The 22,109-nt window shown below is 50.0% G+C and overlaps 1 protein-coding gene across 1 annotated transcript in view; it reads left to right on the forward strand.

The window, feature by feature from the left end:
• LOC142584268 (sodium-coupled monocarboxylate transporter 2-like) overlaps nt 1–22,109 on the forward strand; it is a 75,042-nt gene that overhangs the window by 22,347 nt on the left and 30,586 nt on the right. Inside the window, exons 5-6 of the mRNA XM_075694410.1 lie at nt 11,993–12,044; nt 21,750–21,817. Coding sequence (XP_075550525.1) covers nt 11,993–12,044; nt 21,750–21,817 — 120 coding nt within the window. The remainder of the gene's footprint in view (nt 1–11,992; nt 12,045–21,749; nt 21,818–22,109) is intronic.

The raw sequence follows: 22,109 nt of genomic DNA on the forward strand, positions 1-22,109 counted from the left end.
GCCGCACTCAACAGCCAGGCGAATCTGTGGATGACTTTTCTTCGGCATTACGCAACCTGGTAAAGCACTGTAGCTATAACAGCCCGCTCGTCGAGGACCGCCTTGTTCGCGGCAGATTCGCCATTGGCATACGTGACGAAAAACTGTCTGATAAATTGTGCCGGTGCACAAAACTTACCGCGTAGGAAGCACTGTGCCGAGCCCGCATACACGAGGACGCAGAAAAAGAGCGATTAAAACGCGCTAGATTGACTATGGATAACGCTCTTGCCGAAACGCTAAATATTAGACAGTTTTAGTTACGCGTACGCAGAGGCTTTGCGCACGTAGAGCTTCTACGTGTAACCAGTGCGCATGCGTGGAACGTAGCGGCCGCGCGCTGGTCTCACGGACGTACGTGAGATTCAATTCTTTGCGTGCGTTTCTTGCGTACGTAGAGCTTCTACGTGTAACCAGTCCGCATGCGTAGAACGTAGCGGCCGCGCTCTGGTCTCACGGACGTACGTGAGTTTTAATTCTTCGCGTGCGTTTCTTGCGCACGTAGACAGCTTCGCGCGGGAGTTTCGCGAGATCACGAACAAGCGATAGCGGGCCGTGCGCGCGGAGATGGCTTGCATCGAAACACGGCGACAGGATTGAATTGGCTACCGCCGTGTTCACATTTCCCGATAGATGGAGCTACATGGTCCCTCTTGGCGCTCGTCGCATACGTATAACTAAAAGCGTTTCAGATGGCGTGCACGTAAGGTACGTAGGCTTCTCACGTTTGCGTACGTGAAGTCCCTACGTACGTGTAACTAAAACTGTCTATTCACTCGGCTCGGCGAAACGATACGCCCACCCCTTCGCCACGTTTCCGCGACCAGTCTGAACACCCGGCTAGAGAGAGAGAGATAAAGAACTTTAATGGTACGAATTGCAGAGAGGTCGGCCTGAGGTATATTCCTCTAGCCAGCTACTCAGCGTTGGGGGAAGGGGAGGAGGGAAAGAAAGAGGGAAAAAAGAGGCGCATGATGGGTGACGATGACAAAAGAAAGAGGATGTAGCACATATGGCAAGCAATTTGGCATATTCAAAGCCTACAGTCCAGGTCCGTATTTTTAAAAAGTTGAGTAACTCCTGGATGGCCTTGAAACTCGATTGAGCGTCTGGCCGAGGGCCAAAAATAACGTCCTTTAACAACGGTGGGCTGTCGAAATGCGTAAGGTCATTGTTCAACTTCTGACGCTCTTCCACGTACTTTGGGCAGTCACAAAGCACATAACCTATAGTCCCATTCACATTGCACAACTCACAGTTTGGAGACTCAGTGCGTCGTATGAAGTGCACGTATCCGCGCGTAAACGCTACCCCCAGCTTTAGCCTGTGCAGAAGACTGGCACAGCTGCGTTGAATTTTCGGTGGTAGCCTAAATTTCATGGTAGGGTCCAATCTCTGGAGTCGTCTATGGCGATTATCCGGATTGGCCCGGTGCTTTTCTGCCGATTTTCGGATGACACTGGACAGGATGCAGTTGGCGTCCGCTCTTGAAAAAGGAAGGACAAGCAGTGACTCTGTTTCTTCGGGTGCTTTATTCGCTTCGGCATCGGCCAGTTCGTTGCCGTGTATACCACAGCGACTGGGAATCCACTGAAATGTGATGTGGTGGCGCTAAAGTGTAGAGCTCGGAAATTCGAAGAGGCAACACTCTGTAAGCGCTTTCTTTCAACACCCCTCTAAGTAGTTGCAGAGACAATTTTGCGTCACTGAAGACTGTCCATACTTGAGGAGGCTGTCGCGAAAAATAGTGAACGGCCACTCTTATTGCCGCTAGTTCTGTAGATGCTGTAGTCGTCTTGTTACACAGACGAAACCGTCGAATGACTTGATGCGCAGGCACGATGAAACCCGCACCAGACGCATACTACGAGACCGATCCGTCTGCAAACACATTCACTGAGGAGTCATATTCTTTCGCGATATATTCAAGTGTTAAATGTCTGAGGCCATCAATAGCAGCCGATGGTAGGTATTCGCAATTTTTTAGAAACTCCCGGAATCGATAGACGTACCCGTATTTTGGCATTTAATGACTCTTGAAAAAGTGGAGTCCGGCCGTGCGTCGGGAAGTGTCAATAACGGGAGTCGTCTATGACGGCACAGCCGTCGCAGGAATACACGAAGAGGTTCTCATCGTAGACAGGCAGGTAAAGGGGTGACGCCAGCCTCCTCAGTTGTTCCGTAGGTTGAGGAGCAACGTGGAAGACCGAGACATGCTTTCAGCATGTGTGCCTGGGCATTTTCCAGCGTACGCAAACATCACCGACTCCTACTTGATAAAACTGGCTAGCTATACCGAATGTAGCCGATGCAGAGAGCCTGGTACAGCCGTTTAGCTAGGAAAGTTTGCCGAAGTGGGCATGAAGAAGAACGCAAAAGAGCTACTGGGTTTCATCGAACTTCACAACGTTGATTAATGACGAGCAAGGCACATAGACATACTAGTCAACAGGCACCCGGCCTAACTTAATATAGACTCTGGCGCGGAAGTCTCTGTTGTTTCGCCATCTTTCCCAGGCCAACTACGGTTGCTGGATGAGGTTGAAAAGGAAGTCTTGAGCCCTGGAAAACAGAGTCTGCACGTTCTTGGTACCTTTAAAGCAACCTTACAGTGGGGTGATAAGTCTATAGTACAGACCTTGTACGTGGTTGAACGACAGCGCGCTCACCTGCTTGGGCTCCCTGCAATTTAAGCCCTTGGTGTTGTTCACTTCCTGGATTCTGCCGAGTGCGCTCATTCTCACCTAGCCAAGATTTTCCAGGGGCTGGGAAAATTTCGGCAAGCCGAATATCGCATTCACGTTAAACTCGGCGCTCGTCCATTCTCCCTGAACGCCCCAAGGCGGATTCCAATTCTGTTAAACGAGGTTGTCAAGAAAGAACTAGACGACCTGGAGTCGGCAGGATGTCATAAGGAAGGTAGAGACTCCAACTGAGTGGTGCTTCGGCCTTGTAGTCATGCCCAAATCATCGAGCGGCTACAGAATCTGCGTCGGTCTGACGAAGCTGAACGAAGTCATCGAAAGGGAGCGCTTCATCTTGCCGGCGGTGGAACAGATCCTCGCCAGCTAGGTGGAGCGCGAGTGTTCTCCAAGTTGGATGCGCAGTCTAGTTTCCATCAGGTTAGGCTTAGCGCCGACAGCCACGAACTCACGACATATATAACGCCGTTCGGTCGGTACTGTTAGAGGAAACTCCCTTTTGGTATAACCACGGCACCAGAGTATTTTCAGCAGTTAATGTCGAGGGTTCTTGAGCGCTTGCCTGGAGTCGTTAATCTGATTGATGACATTCTCATCTTCTGGAGAGCTCGTCAAGAGCATGACGAGCGTCTGGATGCAGTCCTAGCTCGCCTTGAGGAGGAAGGTGTCACCCTTAACGAAAAGAAGTGTGCGTTTCGGGTCAGCTCGGTCAAGTTGCTTGTAGTGGTGATATGGGCGGACGGGATCTTGCCAGACCCGGACAAGGTGAAATCTGTCAGAGATCTGCCGCCCTCTACCGACAACAGCGGAGTACGACAATTGCTGGGAACGATAAATCACGTCGCACGGTTCATACCTCACTTATCCGACGTCACGGAGCCCATTGATTCCCTCCTAAACAAGAACACCACCTGCACTTGTGGTCCCAGTCAAGAAAAGGCATTCGCACGGCTCAAGTTGCTGTTGAGCTCCGACACGTGCATGGCAAAATAAGAGTCCTGCTATCACACTGAAGTATCCGCGGATGCCTGCTCCTACGGTCTGGGAGCTATACTGCTACAGGACCAGCCTGAAGGTACTCGGCGGGCTGTAGCGTGTGCTTCAAGGGCGCTTACTCTGACGTAAGCACGTTATAGTCAAACAGAAAAGGAAGGTCTCCTGGTGACTTGGGCCATTTCGCAGTACGATCAGTTCCATTGCGGCCTAAGCTTCGAGGTAGAGACAGATCACCTTCCTCTGATCACCCTTTTGGGTAACAAGGACCTAGAACTCGTGCCGCCTCGCATACAACGAATGCGGATAAAACTGATGCGATATCACTACGTGGTGAAATATGTGCCTAGAAAACACTTAGCTACGGCGGACACTTTGCCACGAAATCGCTCTGATTTTCCAGCTACTCGCTTGATAGACACCCTCGAATTGTTTGTCAGTGAAGTGTTCAAGGAATTACCGCTTCTTGTCGCAAGACGGTTAGAAGATGTCCGCATACACCAAGTCCAAGATGGAGTCTGCCATGCGGTCATGACGTATTGCACGAAAGGATGCATAGACAAAAACAAGGTGCCGCTGCAGATCTCTCCATTTTCGAAGGAGAGGGACAGTTTCAGCATATATGACGGAATCCTTCTGCTGAACCGACAACTTGTCATTGCTTCAGCCTTGTGCCAGGACATTCTCGTCCTATTACACGAAGAAAATCAGGGAGTGCGCCGCTGCCGAGAACGGGCCAGGCAGTCTGTTTCGTGACCTAACTGTAACATGCATCTTGAGCATATGGTGACCCAATGTGCCATATGCGCCAAGACTCGAGTTCAGTGTTCTGAGCCTATGTTGTCCACGGTGACACCCGACAGACTATGGCATCACTTTGACATAGATCTGTTTCAACTTAGAAGGCGCGATTACGTCCTGATTGTTGATTATTATTCCAGGTTTCCTGAAGTAGTCTCCATGGGGTCGACCATGACACCAGCAGTCATCCCGGCGATCAAGAGCTGTACTGTCCGTTTTGGCATACTAGGCATCATCCGGGCCGACAACTGACCGCAGTTTGTGTCCAACGAGTTCGCCGAGTTTGCGCGGTCATACGGCTTCCTTCACGAGACCAGCAGCCCGAGGTACCTCCATAGCAACGGAGAGGCAGAGCGCATGGTGCGCACCGCGAAAGACTTGCTCTTCAAAGGTCCTGATCCCTACCTTGGCATACTGTCGTACCGTGACACGCCCGGTTCCAACGGCATTTCCGCGGCTCAAGCCCTGATTTTACAAACGAGTTACTAACTCATATCTCGAAACTACCGGAACTGGTGCTGTCATTGCCAGGCCAGGCGAGTTTCAGGGAAAATGGCTCGTCGAACAAGGTACGGCAAGCAGTGAACTACAGTCACCGTCATGCTTCAAACCAATTGGCCCCTCTGAGACTTACAGACTATGTATGGGTCACTGACACACGCTTCAATGGTGAAGTACTCTCGCAGGCTCAGCGTCCGCGGTCCTACCTTGTTCAGACCTCCAGAGGCGTCCTTCAGCGTAATCGTCGACACCTGATTTTTCATTCATCGGAAGGGACCTCCAACTCAACTGGCAGCTTCTCCACCTGTCCCTCCCGAGATCATGCACCCTGCAGCACCTCAAGAAGATCCAACGCAGCCAGAAGTAACGCCGCAGGAAACGGTGACACAGACTCACAGTGGTTGTATAGTGAGGCCAATATGCTTCGCTGCGCGCCAGGAGAAAGCTGTCAGCCGAGGATGCGCGTGAGGCTGCCGAGATAGGCTGAAAACGGTAAAACCAAAAATGGAGTGCAACGAGATGCAAAATGATCGATATCCACCTAGTAATAGCCATATATCATAGTCAGTCAATGTTTAAGACTCTAATACCATTTTTACGTAGAACTCGGCCTAAATAAGCAACAGTAGTACATAATTGCTTCCAAAACACACAAGTAATTTTCGTTGCGAAAGGAGCGAGTGCCGATAGGCTTGCTCGCACAGCTTCCAACTAAGATTCTTAGAGGAAACTCTGTCGCGAGTTTGTCTAGGGGAGTTGCAAGCATAGTGCTTCAGCCAGCGTAGAAATGATGGCTAGTGACATGGATTTGCCTAAATTTTGGCCTTCTGACTTTATAAAGGGTTTCGTCACTTTGAAAACTCATCATTTTCAACAAAATACTGCGTTATAAATGAATGTAAATAAATAAACACCGACAAAACAGTTGCACGGCTAGATTCGAACAGAGAATCTCTAGCACAGAATCCCGATATTGAAACTCTCACGCTACAGACCCAGGTGTTCAAATGCAGAGTAGAAAATGCATATTTTTTTCCCTTCGGGTAAGCCAGTGCGTAGAGACGCTTGGCGCGTTTCGATTTGAGCACTTACGCATTCGTCAGCAGGTGAGTTCACTGCAATACGTCGCCAATATGCAAGTTTGCAGAGCCTTATTGCCTTCTTCGTTTCGGAAAAGAATAGCCTGCTTGGAAATTTCGTCCAATAATGGCAGACAAAGCGTAGTAAACAAAGCCAAAAGAGCGTGTGAAGCCACGAACACGAAGACCAGACAAATACAAGTACCAACCCTCATCGCCAGGCCACGGTATCTGAACGACCGCAAAGCTAGAGTTCCCTCTGGTATTTTTCATAGGAAGCTGTATGGTATTGCTACACTCAGCAACGTTGCACACGTTGTATGGCACGGATTATAGGTTTTTAGAGCGCTGATGTCTGGCTCAACAAAAGAACGTCGAGACCCAGAATATCACACAGTTCACGTGGATTGGGTTGCACGCAGTGCAGAAATCGCGTGCTTTGGAACGCAGCTATTCCGTTCGTGTGCTTATGAGGCGCAACAATAAACTAGAAACTGACGTTCTTGCTTATATTGCTCTCATCAAGTTGTGAGGGCACGCAGTGACCAGATCAATGACCGAACTCTGTTGCCCAATTATTGTACCGCAGCTTTCGAATCTTGACATAGTGAGCAGCTTTCTTCGTTCTCATTCTTCGGGTGTTGATAGCAACATATGCTCTAGTGGTGGGCCAGTCGGCAACCTCACTACACGTCCAGGCACTCTTTCAATGGTTTAAAAAAACTCAGTACCCTTCCACTCTGTGAAGCAGGATTACCAGTGAAGCTGTGCATGTGGGCCCTTAATGACAAACTGCACCTCCGCCGCGGGTCGGCCCGGCATTGCACCATCTTTGGGATCGGCCCACGTATGAGGAGTGCTTAACGTCTGCTTCACATCCGCCGCGAGTCGGCCCGGCATTGCACTATCTTCGGTATAGCCCCACGTATGGGGAGTGCTTAGCGCCTGGTTCCCCTACGCCGCGGGCCTGCCCGGCTTTGCACGATCGTTGGGATCGGCCCACGTATGAGGTGTGCTTAACGCCTACTTCACCTCCGCCGTGTGTCGGGCCGGTATTGCACTTTCTTCAGGATCGGACCACGTATGGGGAGTGCTTAACGTCTGCTTCACATCCACCGCTGGTCGGCCCGGCATTGCACTATCTTTGGGATCGGCCCACCTATGAGGAGTGCTTAACGCCTGCTTTACCTCCGCCACAGGTCGGCCCAGCATTGCACTATATTCGGTATCGGCCCACGTATGAGGAGTGCTCAGCGCCTGGCTCCCCTACGCCGTGGGCCTTCCCAGCTTTGCACTATCTCTGGGATCGAGCCACGTATGGGGAGTGCTTAACTCCAGCTTCACCTCCGCCGCGGGCCTGCCCGGCATTGCACTATCTTTGGAATCGGCCCACATATGAGGAGTGCTTACCCCCTGCTTCATCTCCGCCGCGAGTTGGCCCGGCATATTGCACCATCTTTGGGATCAAGCCACGTATGGGGAGTGCTTAACGCATGCTTCACCTCCGCCGTGGGTCGGGCCGGTATTGCAATATATTTTGGATCGGCCTACGCCTGGGGAATGCCTAACGCCTGCTTCACATCCACTGCGGGCCTGCCCGGCTTTGCATACCTTCGGGATCCGCTCACGCATGGGGACTTTTCTGCTTACGACACGAAAATTTCCTTGGAGGGTAGAGGTATACAGCATCGCTGTAAAAAAGTGAACATAAACTTAACTTGTACTGGCCCTATGGAAGGGAATAGACTGGCGTTCAAAGTCAAAATTTACAAATATGGCGATCGTGCAAAACGCCATTACTCATTACAAATAGCTAATTGCTACATCACCTTACTTAACACATAATTAATGCGCCTTTGATTGCTGCAGTTGCAGCCTTAACTTTTAATAGAAGAGTGTTATAGATGTGACGAATAACAGACCGATTATACAGTGTTTGACCTAGATTAAGTCCCATGTGCCTTATTGGAAAGCTGCAGTGGTGGCGTAGAGGTCGAACACCCGCCTCGCGTGCAAGAGCACCGTGGTTTGAATCCCGGTGCCGCGCAATTTTCCACCGGATTAAAATAAATCCGCGTGTTGATAAAATTGCATAAACAGGCCTGGAGTGTGGCTGATCCCGGTGACCAGAACCGGTGACGCACTCCCTCACCAGAGCAGGATTGACCACCCTCGTGCAGTACTTGGCCACAACTTCCCATATGAATACAAGAATCAAACCTCGGCCCTCAGTCCCCAGCCGCCGCGAAGCAACTGACCACGGCGGCGGTCAGAGCTGTGACGCAGCAGAGGGTGCTAAGAATCCCTGGATCCGGACAGGCCGCCATTGGAATCTGAACCTAGCAACGTTTAACGCTAGATCGTTATCTAGTGAGGCGAGTCTAGCAGTGCTATTGGAGGAATTAGAGGGCACTAAATGGGATATTATAGGGCTCGGTGAAGTTAGGAGGACAAAAGAAGCATATAAAGTGCTAAAAAGCGGGCACGTCCTGTGCTACTGGGGCTTAGTGGAGAGACGAGAACTAGCAGTCGGATTCCTGATTAATAAGAATATAGCTGGTAACATAAAGAAGTTCTATAGTATTAACGAGAGCGTGGCAGCTCTTCTTGTGGTCTTGTTGAGGGTGGCAGCTACAAATTGAAGGTCGTACAGGTCTACGGCCCTACATCTAATCATGATGACCAGGAAGTTGAAAGCGTGTATGAAGACGTGGAATTGGCGATGGGTAAAGTCAAAACAAAATACACTATACTGATGGGCAACTTCAATGCTAAGTTAGGCAAGAAGCAGGCTGAAGACAAGTCAGTGGGGGAATATGACATGGGCCCTGGGAATAGCAGGGGACCGTTATTATTAGACCTTGCAGAACAGAATAATATGCAGATAATGAATACCATCTTCCGCAAGCGCGATAGCCGAAAGTGGACGTGGAAGAGCCCGAATGGCGAGACTAGAAATGAAATAGACCTTATACTCTGCACTAACCCTGGCATAATACAATATGTGGACGTGCTCAGCAAGGTGCGCTGCAGTGACCATAGTATGGTAAGAACTCGAATTAGCCTAGAAATGAGGAGGGAACGGAAAAAAACTGGTACATAAGAAGCCGATCAATGAGTTAGCAGTAAGAGGGAAAATAGAGGAATTCCGGATCAAGCTATAGAACAGGTATTCGGCTTTAACTTAGGAAGAGGACCTCAGCGTTCAAGCAATGAACGACAATCTTATGGGCATCGTTAAGGAGTGTGTAATAGAAGTCGGTGGTTAATCTGTTAGACAGGATACCAGTAAGCTATCGCAGGAGAAGAAAGCTCTGATCAAAGAAAGCCAATGAATGAAAGCCTCTAACCCTACAGCTAGAATTTAACTGGCAGAACTTTCGAAGTTCATCAACAAGCGTAAGACAGGTAACATAAGGAAGTATAATATGGATGGAATTGAACGTGCTCTCAGGAACGGAGGAAGCCTAAAATCAGTGAAGAAGAAACTAAGAATTGGCAAGAATCAGATGTATGCGCAAGGAGACAAATACGGCAATATTATTACTAATATGGATGAGATAGTTCAAGTGGCTGAGGAGTTCTATAGAGATTTATACAGTACCAGTGGCACCCACGACGATGATGGAAGAGAGAATAGTCTAGAGTAATTTGAACTCCCACAAGTAACGCCGGAAGAAGTAAAGAAAGCATTGGAAGCTACGCAAAGGGGGAAGGCAGCTGGGGAGGATCAGGTAACAGCATATTTTTTTGAAGGATAGTGGGAACATTGTTCTAGAAAGACTGGCCACCCTGTATACACAATGCCTCATGACCTCGAGCGTGCCGGAATCTTGGAAGAACGCCAACATAATCCCAATCCATAATACCTCTGTGACACGGGCGCATTTGGAAGGCCTTCCAGTCAACGGCCTTTGAAACGCCACAACTCTATTGACTCAAAGGAGTTGTCGCGCTGCTACACGGCACTTTTGAAGGGCCGTTGAGTGGTTTAGGCGTTTCTCGCAAAATTGTGTGGCGCTGCGGATCTTTATTTACGTTTTCATGTCACGAGAAGTTAAACAACGTTAAAACCAATTAAAAGCGCTATATTTCTTTTATGTTTGCTTATGTTTGCATAAGCAAAAAATTTGCTTATGCATTGCCTTACATATATGTTTACTTTTTATGTTGTTGAGTAGCGAAACTGCGGCAACGTTTGCGCCGTTCGATGCGGCTGTCGTTTTGGTGTGTGCTCGCACATGTCAAGTGGCAAAAACACTTTATTGAATAATGAATAACACACATATATAGTATTCTTGACCATTTGGTTTCATTTGTTCTTTCTAACCGTGAGTACGAGCACACTGTGAATGAGAGGGCATGTTCCCGCTGTTTCTGCTTCCGTTGCATAAAGGCCATCGAGATTTCCATAGAGTTGTAGGGTGCTCCGTTGACTCGATAAACTATTGACTCAGCGGCCTTCGAAACCGCCCGTGTGGCAGCTCGAACTTTACCTTTGAGTCAACTGACTATCGGTGGGAAGGCCTTCCAAAAGCCCGTGTGACACGGGTATAAGAAAGGGGACGCCAAAGATTTGAAAAATTATAGACCGATCAGCTTACTGTCCGTTGCCTACAAAATATTTACTAAGGTAATCGCAAATAGAATGAGGAACACCTTAGACTTCTGCCAAGCAAAGGACCAGGCAGAATTCCGTAAAGGCTACTCAACAATAGACCATATTCACACTATCAATCAGGTGATAGAGAAATGTGCGGACTACAACCAACCCTTATATATAGCTTTCATTGATTACGAGAAAGCGTTTGATTCTGTCGAAACATCAGCAGTCAAGGAGACATTACGGAATCAGGGTGTAGACGAGCCGTATGTAAAAATACTGAAAGATATCTATAGCGGCTCCACAGCCACTATAGTCCTCCATAAATAAAGCAACAAATTCCCAATAAAGAAAGGCGTCAGGCAGGGAGATACGATCTCTCCAATGCTATTCACAGCGTGTTTACAGGAGGCATTCAGGGACCTGGATTGGGAAGAATTGGGGATAAGAGTTAATGGAGACTACCTTAGTAACTTGCGATTCGCTGATGATATTGCCTTGCTTAGTAACTAAGGGGACAAGTTGCAATGCATGCTCTCTGACCTGTAGAGGCAAAGCAGAAGAGTGGGTCTAAAAATTAATCTGCAGAAAAGTAAAGTAATGTTTAACAGTCTCGGAAGAGAACAGCAATCTACGATAGGTAGCGAGGCGCTGGATTTGGTAAGGGAATACATCTACTTAGGGCAGGTAGTGACCACGGATCTGGATCATGAGACTGAAATAATCAGAAGAATAAGAATGGTCTGGGGTGCGTTTGGCAGGCATTCTGAGATCATGAACAGCAGGTTGCCATTATCCCTCAAGAGAAAAGTGTATAACAGCTGTGTCTTTCCAGTACTCACGTACGGGGCAGAAACCTGGAGGCTTACGAAAAGGGTTGTACTTAAGTTGACGACAACGCCACGAGCTATGGAAAGAAGAATTGTAGGTGTAACGATAAGCAATAATAAAAGAGCAGATTGGGTGAGGGAACAAGCGCGAGTTAATGACATCTTAGTTGAAATCAAGAAAAAGAAATGGGGGGGGGCATGGGCAGGACATGTAATGAGGAGGGTAGATAACCGACGGTCATTAAGGGTTAAGGACTGGATTCCAAGGGACTGGAAGCGTAGCAGGGGGCGGCAGAATGAGATTAAGAAGTTTGCAGGGACGACATGGCCACAGTTAGTAAATGACCGGGGTAGTTGGAGAAGTATAGGAGAGGCCTGTGCCCTGCTGTGAGCGTAACCAGGCTGCTGCTGATGCTGATGATGCCTATTCCTTATCTTTTGCAGCAAAGCATAGGGGCCATCTCTATTTTTGCTGCATCACTGACTCTTGTGACAGGTACAGTTGGATATTTTACAGTTGCTTCTTCCAACCTAATTCTTTTTCTTGCGAACTATTACGAAGTCACACGCATGGCGCTGCATACTTCAGCTTTATTTTATTTATTTTTACCATTTTTATAACAATCATGGTTTTCATGTCACAGACGCAATAGGTGTGTAAATACATGGTAGAAAATACAACGTCTCCAGTAACTTGCATTATCGCAATGCATTAAATAGGTGCACAGACAATACTGACGATACACAGCACGGTGATCCGTATTATTTTTTTGCCTCTTGTTTGTTTCTTGAAATAGAAGCAGTTGAGAGTCTGACCTCTGTTTGTTCACTTCGTTCTTGTCATTTATCGTTTTGTCGCGCTGTAATTGATAACGGACGAATATTAGGGTGGCGAGGAATGGAATGTGCCCTACATATCTTTAAGCGTTTAAATATGATGACCTTTTTCTGCAGCTGCGGAAACGGGACCGACGAATCTGTTCTTTTTTTTTTTTTTTTTGCTGCTGTCAGCAACTAGCGGATGCTCTGTGTTGAGGTCACCGCTACTAGCTGGTGACAAACACTGCATGGAGTTTTCTGGAAAATGTTTTCAATTGTCTAGATTCCTAGCTACTGTGCATGGATGTCAACTCATACACTAGCGTTTAAAGTTGCTTGTCATTGCCCGGCGAGAAAGTGGTTGATACTCAAAACAGAGTTTGAGCCAAGCTCTTAAACAGAGTCAAACTCTCGAATGGTCCACGTATACGAAGGAGGCCGCTTCCGACAGCTTATTCGCCCGACAGCCTCACTCTTCTTAGGAGACGCTACTTGTTTTGCTCATGTATTATCACGCACCCTGTTTGCCGATGCGCGGGGTGCCATCCTTGACCCTGTCAAGCCTAAAAGATTACCTTTTGAATGTACCCACTAAGTATCATTGATGCATACTCAAATAAAATAATTGATTGATTCGTTGATAGTAGTGACGGATCAACATTGGAGAAATTTCCGCGCAGTGCCGGCAGCGTACCAGCAACAATGTGTAATAAGCAGAACCTTGCCCGCACAAAGAACAATTATAGACATCACTACATCGAACGTTAGGAAATCTGCCTAAAACCAAAGCGTATGTTTCCAGCAATATCCAATGAAGTCGCTATAAAACCTTGCAAACATGAGCCAAGAAATATGAACGACAGACCTGCTAGCGAAAAGCACCATGAAAGTCACTTTATGGCGACAGGATACTCTGCACCTGCGAGGACCCATACTGCGCGCCTGCGAGCAGCTGTGCTCTACCTTTCTCTATATTTTTTTTTCTTCCACGAGTTCCTGCCGCGGTAGCTGAATGCCTACGGCTTTCTTCTGCTAAGCACAGGGTTGGCGGTTAATCTTTTGTTCCGCTGCGAAGCCCACAATTCGATGGAAGCGAAATGCAAAAAAAAAACGCTCGTTTGTACGTTAAGGGCATGTTAAAAAACCGCAGGAGGGCTGAATTGATCTGGGCCCCTTCGCTATGAAGTCTCTCTTTTCTCTCATAGGCGCACAATTGCTTTGGGTATTTCATTTTCGCGAATCACGAATCGTTTCCTTCCCGCGAGTGAAAAAGGTTTGAAACAGGCTTCGCAATGAAGATATGTGCGTGCGTATATTAATTTCAATGTTTCACTTTCTACCTCAACCAACAGATGTTAACCTTATTCTAATGGTGTGAACGCGATACTTGAAGTAAGGCCCCACGGGCTAACGCAGCACAAAGCCTCCACGATCAAATCGAGCGTTATGCTTGCCCTAAATGAGAGGTTGAGTGGAGACGCAGCAGATATACAGTGGCGTCTAGCCCTGCATTATATGCTCACAATGATCACCTTAAATTTCTCGAATTGCTTGGTGTGCGATTCATTTCCCCGATTTCTTCAAACCTTATTAACTTAAAAGCGGATGCTTACTACCGTAGCTCGACTGCTGTGGCTTGAAACTCCTGTGACGTCAAGGCAATTTCTGGGGGCTGACATCGCAGAGAGTAAAACTGTTTTTCAAATCGCGTGCTTTTCGGCCAAACGGGCTATGCCCATTAATGCAAACTGAGGAAAAGTATGTACTGTTCGAAGTTCTGTCAGAAGTCAAATGCTGTTCGTCCAAATAAGTACTGGGAGTACCAATTAAGCGGCAAATTCCGTGCCATGACTCGCCTCTGACTGAGCGTGTCCGCGTGTACGAACCAGAAGATCAATAACTAAACCTGACGCCGACTTCGCAAGAATTTTCATGCGTAAGAACAGTTCGCCATTTTTCAGCAGTTTTCACTAATAACTTTTGTACCAGGATTTCTCACCACTTCTCGTTGCAATCTGCGTTTATGTGTGAACTGTAATTTTATTGGTAGCCCTTTAGATTGCATTGATAAAGCAGAGTATTGTCTAGAAAGGTAATCGCTGAATTTTCACCTTGGCGAACTCATTAGTAGGGATGGCTGCTGCCAAGTAGCAAGCTAGTATTGAGGTGAAGTGCAACCTGACCTTGGGCGCTATAACGTAAAACTATTCCAAACTTTTCTATTCCAATTCTGCTATCAGCCCTCCACGATTGGTCAAAAACTTTTTACGACCACCCCCACTTCACCGGTCTGTCATGCGACGTCACGAAAACCATGATATCTCCCCATCTGATATGATGTGTACACACTGATTATGCATAATTTGACAGAAAAAAGAAAAACAGTTATTTATGATTCGACCCATTTTCGCCATTAGCCCTCGGCTATTCGTAAAAAGTTTTCGGGCTGCACCCACTTCACCTGCCTGTCACGCGACGTCACAAAACCGCAAGAAGTCACCGCGTCAAAGTGAGGTGTACGCGATAAAGATGCATTAATATGCCGAACAAAACTGAATTTTCTTCGGAATAGCCGCAGGCTGCCCCGTTCCGAAAGGAATAAAAGATGGCTGCCGCTGATCGCTCAGACGCTGGCTACTCGCACCTGCCGGAGAGCATGGGTGTATTTGCGTATAATAATACTTCTTGCGTGGCTGTGTAACGTTTTCGAGCACGTTTGCCCCCTCATTCTGCCAACTCTTCTTTGCTGAGGGACCGTTTTAGCGTCATTCTTGAGCTTCCGTTGCACACCCCGCGATTTTCGACCAGCCACCGCAAGCTAAGAAAGGGAGAGCCGACCAATCGTAGATGCCGGCCCTGCCCTCTTCATCCGGTTATCGACTTTCAGTGCAGTGGCTCGGCCCCACCGAATCCCTCTCCACTTGAGCGTTCTCCTCGCCTCTTGTCAGCCAATTAGATACGACAAGCCGCTCAGTGTAGGCAATGTTATTCGTTTTTCAAGCAAACAAAAGTGACCTCCTATGAACAAGGAGAGCGTTTCATTGGTCTGTTCAGACAACCCTGAGGGTGACCGTCCAGCGCTTGCGTTGGTGGTTACGCAATTTTGACGTCAGGAGATTGGAATAGAAACATATTGGAATAGTTTTACGTTATAGGGCCCCTTATTACCTAAAGAAGGCTTTGTGAGTTCGCCTCCTGCAACACTGTTCGGAAGGATGTAATTTGGTTAACTTAAGAATTCGAACTTAACATTCAGTGCGCACGTTTGTCACTGTGCCGCAGCACACAGTATGCACCGCCCATGCTTTCACACTAGCGCTCGTCCCCAGCCACAGATCGGCCCCCTCATTGCTTACCAATTACGCAGTGCTAATTACCTCGAACCAAAGTTTTCGTTGCGCCAATGTGTCCATGAAGGCAAGCGGCATCGACCTGTACCAGCTGACCGCAGAGGTGCGTTTTTCTTTGCCTAATTTCGTGACTTCTTCTACCGCCGTCATGCGAAGGATTGCTCGGCCTAGGTGCGTTCCGCGGACGCTAGGCCCAACACCGTCGCACCGGCCGCCGCCTGCCGTACTCCTCAGCGGTGGCCGCTCGTCAGCTCCGAGATGAAGGCGTACGCTCGGATAACAATGATCGTGGACAACCAAATGTGCGTTCAAGTTCAAGGGAAAGGGATGTCACGCGAGGAATATCACAACGGTGCCGGATGGACGCTCGCGGGGGAACGCATCTCGAGGCTGCGCCAGCAGACCCACGCCAGCGGCAAGCCTGAAGGACCCAGCGGGAGTCAAACAAGCTCGAAAACGCAATTCAACAAGAACGTCAGAGCCTCGATCATCAAGGCAGCACGCATTTCTTCCAGCCAAGCCACTGGAAGAAAGCAAGATAGTCGTCAGGCCTAGAGGGAGGCTGGACATCATCAAGACCGGCACCACCACCATCGCTGCGGCCATACTCGCCGCGGCCAAAATCACGAGCGAGGACAGCGCCGCGGACACCATCTGCCCTAACACGCAACAGAACATCATGGTCGTCAGTACACCGAACGAAGACAATGTGGCAAGGTGTGCTAAAATCCAAGAAATTTCTATTCAAGGCAAACCCTATGAGGTCAGCGCATATCGCACGGCACCTCGCGACACCGTAAAAGGCGTCATCAGAGGCATCCCTATGGACGCGAGCGCCAACGAGCTAGATAGGAACATCGTCAACGACAGGAACCCGCTAGCAGTGTGCGCAAAGAGGATTGGCAGCACGAACGCCGCGATCGTGGTGTTCCAGGGACCCAAGGTACCCAGGTTTGTCCGATACGGAGTCACCCTGATGCCATGCCGTCTCTACAGGAAACAGATCGACGTTTGCCAGCAGTGCGGCCGAGTGGGACACCGCAAGGACGTGTGCCCGACCCCCACAATCAAGACGTGCCTAGGCTGCGGGCTCGCGAACCCTCGCTGTACCCCAAAATGTAAGTTGCGCGGGGACGAGCCCCCGACAGGAGACCGAACGTTGAAGGCGAAATACAAGATCCCCTGCGTAGTGCGCAGGCGACAATTGTAGCGCCGACAGGCCGAACGCCAGCTGCTGTCGGAGAGCGATTTCCCACCACTCGACAAGCCACCAGCTGCGCGAAAGTCAAGGGCCCCGTCGGAGAACCATGCGCCTAAATCCAGAAACAGCAGCTGTTGCAAGGGAAGCCTCAGCAGAAAAAGGTCACCATCACGTGAGCGAGGGAACTGGGTCGACGCAGTGAAAGGGAACAGTATAACTAACGTGCAAGAAATCACCGAAGCCACGCAGAAAGACGATATGAACAAGGTACGAGAAGCAAATGAGACACTAAGACAAGAGAACGTGGCGTTGCGAACGACCATGAACAACCTCGCGAGTAAGATCGCCGAGATCCGTCAGTTGCTGCTATGCAACAACGAGCCTCAACAGAGACCCACGCCAAGCACAAGCAAGACTGAGGAAACAACCACGAGCACCCAGGAGACAGCCGTAGAGGAACCGGCACCGAAGAAGCGAGCCGTCGAGGCCACGCGCAAGCGAACTGAAAACGATCGCAACGACAACTTCGAAGACAAATTCGAAGCGATATTCACCAAACTCGAACAACTAATCACGGCGAACATCGCAGCAGTGACAGCAGTGAAACAAACAATGAAGACCTACCAAGCCGCGAACACGAACAGATTCGTCTACATCGAAAGGACCCTACAGCCGATGGTGTGCTACGCGACGTTTGCGCCCCTCTTCTCGCGACATCCACCGAACCAGGGAACCCCGTACACGACAACGCAATCACGGCCGCCAACGCAACACCAGCAGCAGCAGGTGTAACAGCGTGGCAGTGGAACTGTCGCGACCTCGGAAGGAAAAACGCAGTCAGCCAACAGCACTTCGCACATGCCGCATGCAAGCCAGATGTTATACTATTAAATGAAAACGCTAACCGACGCACCGTCCCTCCCCGGCTACAGAGTGCTCAAGGGCCCGACCGATGGGAGAGGCCTGTGCACCCTGGTCAGGAAGGGACTCAGGTTTGTCGAACATGAGCTGCAAAGCAATATTAAGATCGAGCACACACTCACCGAAATCATCCCGGGCAAGAAGAGAAAAGGAAGCATATTTCTGCTCAACGTGTACAGCAACCCATCGCAGAGAAAACAAAGATTCAAGACATTGCTGCACAGAGCCAGCACCGCAGCGGGCCGTAGCACGCTGAGCGACTACGGCAACTTCAACGCGATGAACCCTGCCTAGGGCTACAACAAGTACACAGAAAAGGACCGCGACCTGTACCAAGACACCACGAAACTCGACTTCACCCTCATCACGGACCCGACTCATCCGACGAGAATCGGTAACTCCGCGTCCTGGCACACCACTCCGGACCTCACGTTCGTCAAGGCCGACGTCCTGGGCGCTATCATCTGGAGAAACACGTGGACCGATCTCGGCGGCGACCACACCATCATAGAAATCAGCATACCGGAACACAGCGACACCAGCATCAAAACACGCAGATGGATAGAGGGATGCCTTCCGAGACGCCAGAAGCCAGAAGAGAGACGCTGACGACGAGATCGAAGACATCGACTCCTGGACGGGAGAAATCACCAAGAGCGTACGCGACGTGACCAAAAAAATTGAAATGGACATGGAGATAGACAAAGTAGACAGCCGGCTAGCGCACCTCATCGAAGCCAAACACTCGATGCTCAATCGCTAGAAGCAACAACGCCTCAACCGCAGACTTAGAAAGAAGGTGGCAGAGCTACACCGAGCGATTGAGGAGCTCTGCCGCGCGCTCTGCACGCAACAGTGGAACAAGATCTGCAACGAAGCAGACGGGCAGATAGATGCACAGCGGGAAGACGTGGAACCTGCTGCAGCACCTGCTCGACGAAACCACGACCAAGTCGCACCAAATGACCAGACTCGCCCAGCTCATACATCGGGCGGTCTCGGTGCACGGCTCCGATGTAGTCATCAGGTGCATTAACGACATATACCTGCCGACTGCACCTACCGAACAACACGCGCCGTACGGCGGCCTACCCAACGTGAAGCTGGATCGTGACATCGACGTCGAGGAGGTCCGCGCAGCCGTGCACGACCTCAACAGCCAGTCGGCGGCCGGCCCGGCCCGGACAAGGCGCTCAAGAACCTAGACGGCGCTTCGATTGAGAACCTCGCAAAGTACTTCAACAAGTGCTGGAGAGTGGGCGCGCTGCCAAAGAAATGGAAGACAGCCAAGACCATCCTGATCCCCAAACCGGGAAAGCCACCGGACACGGACAATGTCCGGCCCATCTCGCTCACGTCGTGCGTGGGCAAGGTGCTGGAGCACATCCTGCTCAACAGGTGGCAAGATTACCTGGAACGAGAAGGGTTGTACTAGGCCACGGTGATCGGCTTCAGACAGCACCTAAGCACGCAGGACGCGATGCTGCAGCTCAAATACCAAATCATCGACGATGGCGGCCGCGCCCGCGACAACAAAGCAATCCTAAGGCTCGACCTGCAGAGCGCCTTCGATAAGGTGAAACACTCGGCGATTCTGTCCCAAATCTCCAAGGTCAACATGGGCGAAAGATCCTACAGCTACATCAAACACTTCCTCATGGACAGGACCACCAAGCTACGAGCAGGCGACCTACAGACGCAAGAGAAGAAGCTCGGGAGCAACGGCACACCGCAGGGATCGGTCATTTCGCCGCTGTTGTTCAACCGGGTAATAAACGGAGTGGCCGAGAAGCTCGCGCACATCGAAGACATCAGGCACACTATCTACGCGGACTATATCACGCTGTGGGTGGCCGGCCGCAGTGATGCCTGCATCGAGGGCGTGCTGCAAGCCACCGTCGACGCGATAGAAGGCCTGCTAGAAAGCACCGGACTGAGATGTTTGCCGAGCAAATAGGAGCTTCTCATACTCCAACCTACCAACAAAAGCAGTTGCAAGACCAGAGAACGCGAATACGAAAAAATCATAGTCGTAAGCGATTCCTGCAACGTGATCCCCTAGGTCGGCAAAATCAGGATCCTAGGCATGGTCATCGAAGAGCATGGAAGAAGCGGCGATACTGTCGCCCGTCTCACAGCAAAAGCGCCCAACGCGATTCGACTCCTTAAACGAGTCCCTTCCCGGAAGGCTGGCCCAATTAGGCTCGTCCAATCCTTCATCATCAACCACGTCGCGTACGTTGCAGCCTACCACAGATGGCTACAACACGAAGGCGACAAAACCAACGTAGTCATCAGAAGAGCGTACAAGACGGCGCTGGGCCTGATCGAGTCCGCGAGCACGACCCGCTTCTTACAACTCGGGATACACAACACGCTCGAAGAAATAGCCGAAGCGCAATGAACCTCTCAACTGGAGCGGCTGTCCACAACCAAAGCCAGGAGGAAGATACTGGACGACCTGGGAATAGGACGCTCGAACGAGGCGGAGATGAAGCTCCCCGTGCCCAAAGAGGTCCCACGCCAGACCAGAATCGACCCCATGCCCTAGAACGTGAATCCCGAGTTCAACAAGGGAAGAATAGCGGCGAGGGCCAGGGCTCTCATCTACCTGCACGCCAACGACGAGCACGCGCGGTACGTGGACACGGCCGAATACCAACGGAACGCCTTAGCAGCGGTCGTCATAGAGGCGTCAACCGGCGCCACTAGGACGGCAGCGAGCGTGAGAAGCGCCGGAGCGGAACAAGTGGAGGAGGTAGCCATCGCCCTGGCCATCGCCGACGCAGAGTGCCGCACGGTGATGAGTGACTCGAGACAGGTGGTGCGAAACATTGCCAAAGGCCAAATCTGAAGGGAGGCCGAGTGCATGCTGCGAGCGGCCAAACTTCAAGACCAAAAAGTGAGACTCAAGTGGTTCCCGGCGCACGCGGGTGACGCGTCGGAACGCAATGAGAACCAAAATGAGACGGCACACGCATCGGCTCGAGCGCTAACCAACCGCGCCCCGGCGACAGACCGTCCGACGTGGTTCGGAGTCAAGAACCGCATGACGGACTACAACGACATCGCGAAGGCCTACCGCCGGGCTCGCAGGACTCTCCCACCCCCCATCCGAGGCTGAGTCGAGCGGATGTGATAACGCTGAGACAACTCCAGAGCGAATTGCTACCGAGCCCGGGACTGACGCATCGCATGTACCCCGAGACATACCCGACGGATAAGGGCAGGGTCTGCCAGAGGGAGACGGCAGATTACACGCATATCTTGTGGGACTGCATCGAAAATCGAGAAGAAGCAAGATCAAGAACGATCCCACAGTGGCTTGAGGCAGCTGCGAAGAGCTACGACCAAGACCAACCGCTCTGGGCCGTCTAGCAGTACTCGGGGCGCTCGAATAGCAGGGATCCAGCGAACCGGCAACGGCGTGCGGAAACCCGCGCCGAGTAACGGCAACTTCTAAGATGACGTAGGCCCTTGTCGGGACGCGCGAGCGCCCAACTGCAGCCACAAATAAAGTTTCTTCCAATCCAATCCAATCAGTGGCCGCTCACCTGTAACGAGAAGTCTCTCACTTGAAAAGAGATTGATTTTGCATGTGACCAATGACAAACCAGGAAGGCCACACACTTCGCTTGTAGACTTATCATCAACCGCGAAGTGATTTGGGCGTTTTTTTGGCATTTTCTCACAGTGAGTGAGAAGTGAAAGCATTGCCAATGAAAAAGTAGAGTTCTCTGCGAAATTTATTAGTTCCCATCAATGGGAAATTTGAATTATGTAGTAGTGTAGTAGCATTGATCGGGTAATTCGTTCCTTGGGAAATTTTTTTATGCGCAGTATATAATGGTGCGCATTTTAAGCGCATCTTATTACTTGTTTTATATAATGCGATTTTGACACCTTGCAGCCTTGCACGTACCGCTTCTTTGGTGCACTATTGGCATTGGATTTTCTGCAACCTTCTACACAGCAATGGTAAGGGAACGTCCCTGAGTAAGTGCCCGCCTTTAATATCTGGACATATCTTGCGGAAACTCCAAATACGTTGCTCCATTTGGCCACCAATTACGCGTGCACCAATGACAAACAGAATCATAGTGCTCCTGAAGGCGGAAACGTGCAAAAAAATCGTACAATCGGAATTCAACATTTTCTTGGTGGCTGATATAAATTAAGACGAGTATTTTGCTTTCCCCTCATGACAGGTAGCTTTCAAAACCGTCTGTTGGCCGGACAGTTATCACATAAACACCAGTCAGGCCATGGC

The sequence above is a fragment of the Dermacentor variabilis genome, chromosome 6 (assembly GCF_050947875.1).
Source record: "Dermacentor variabilis isolate Ectoservices chromosome 6, ASM5094787v1, whole genome shotgun sequence".
Classification (NCBI taxonomy): domain Eukaryota; kingdom Metazoa; phylum Arthropoda; class Arachnida; order Ixodida; family Ixodidae; genus Dermacentor; species Dermacentor variabilis.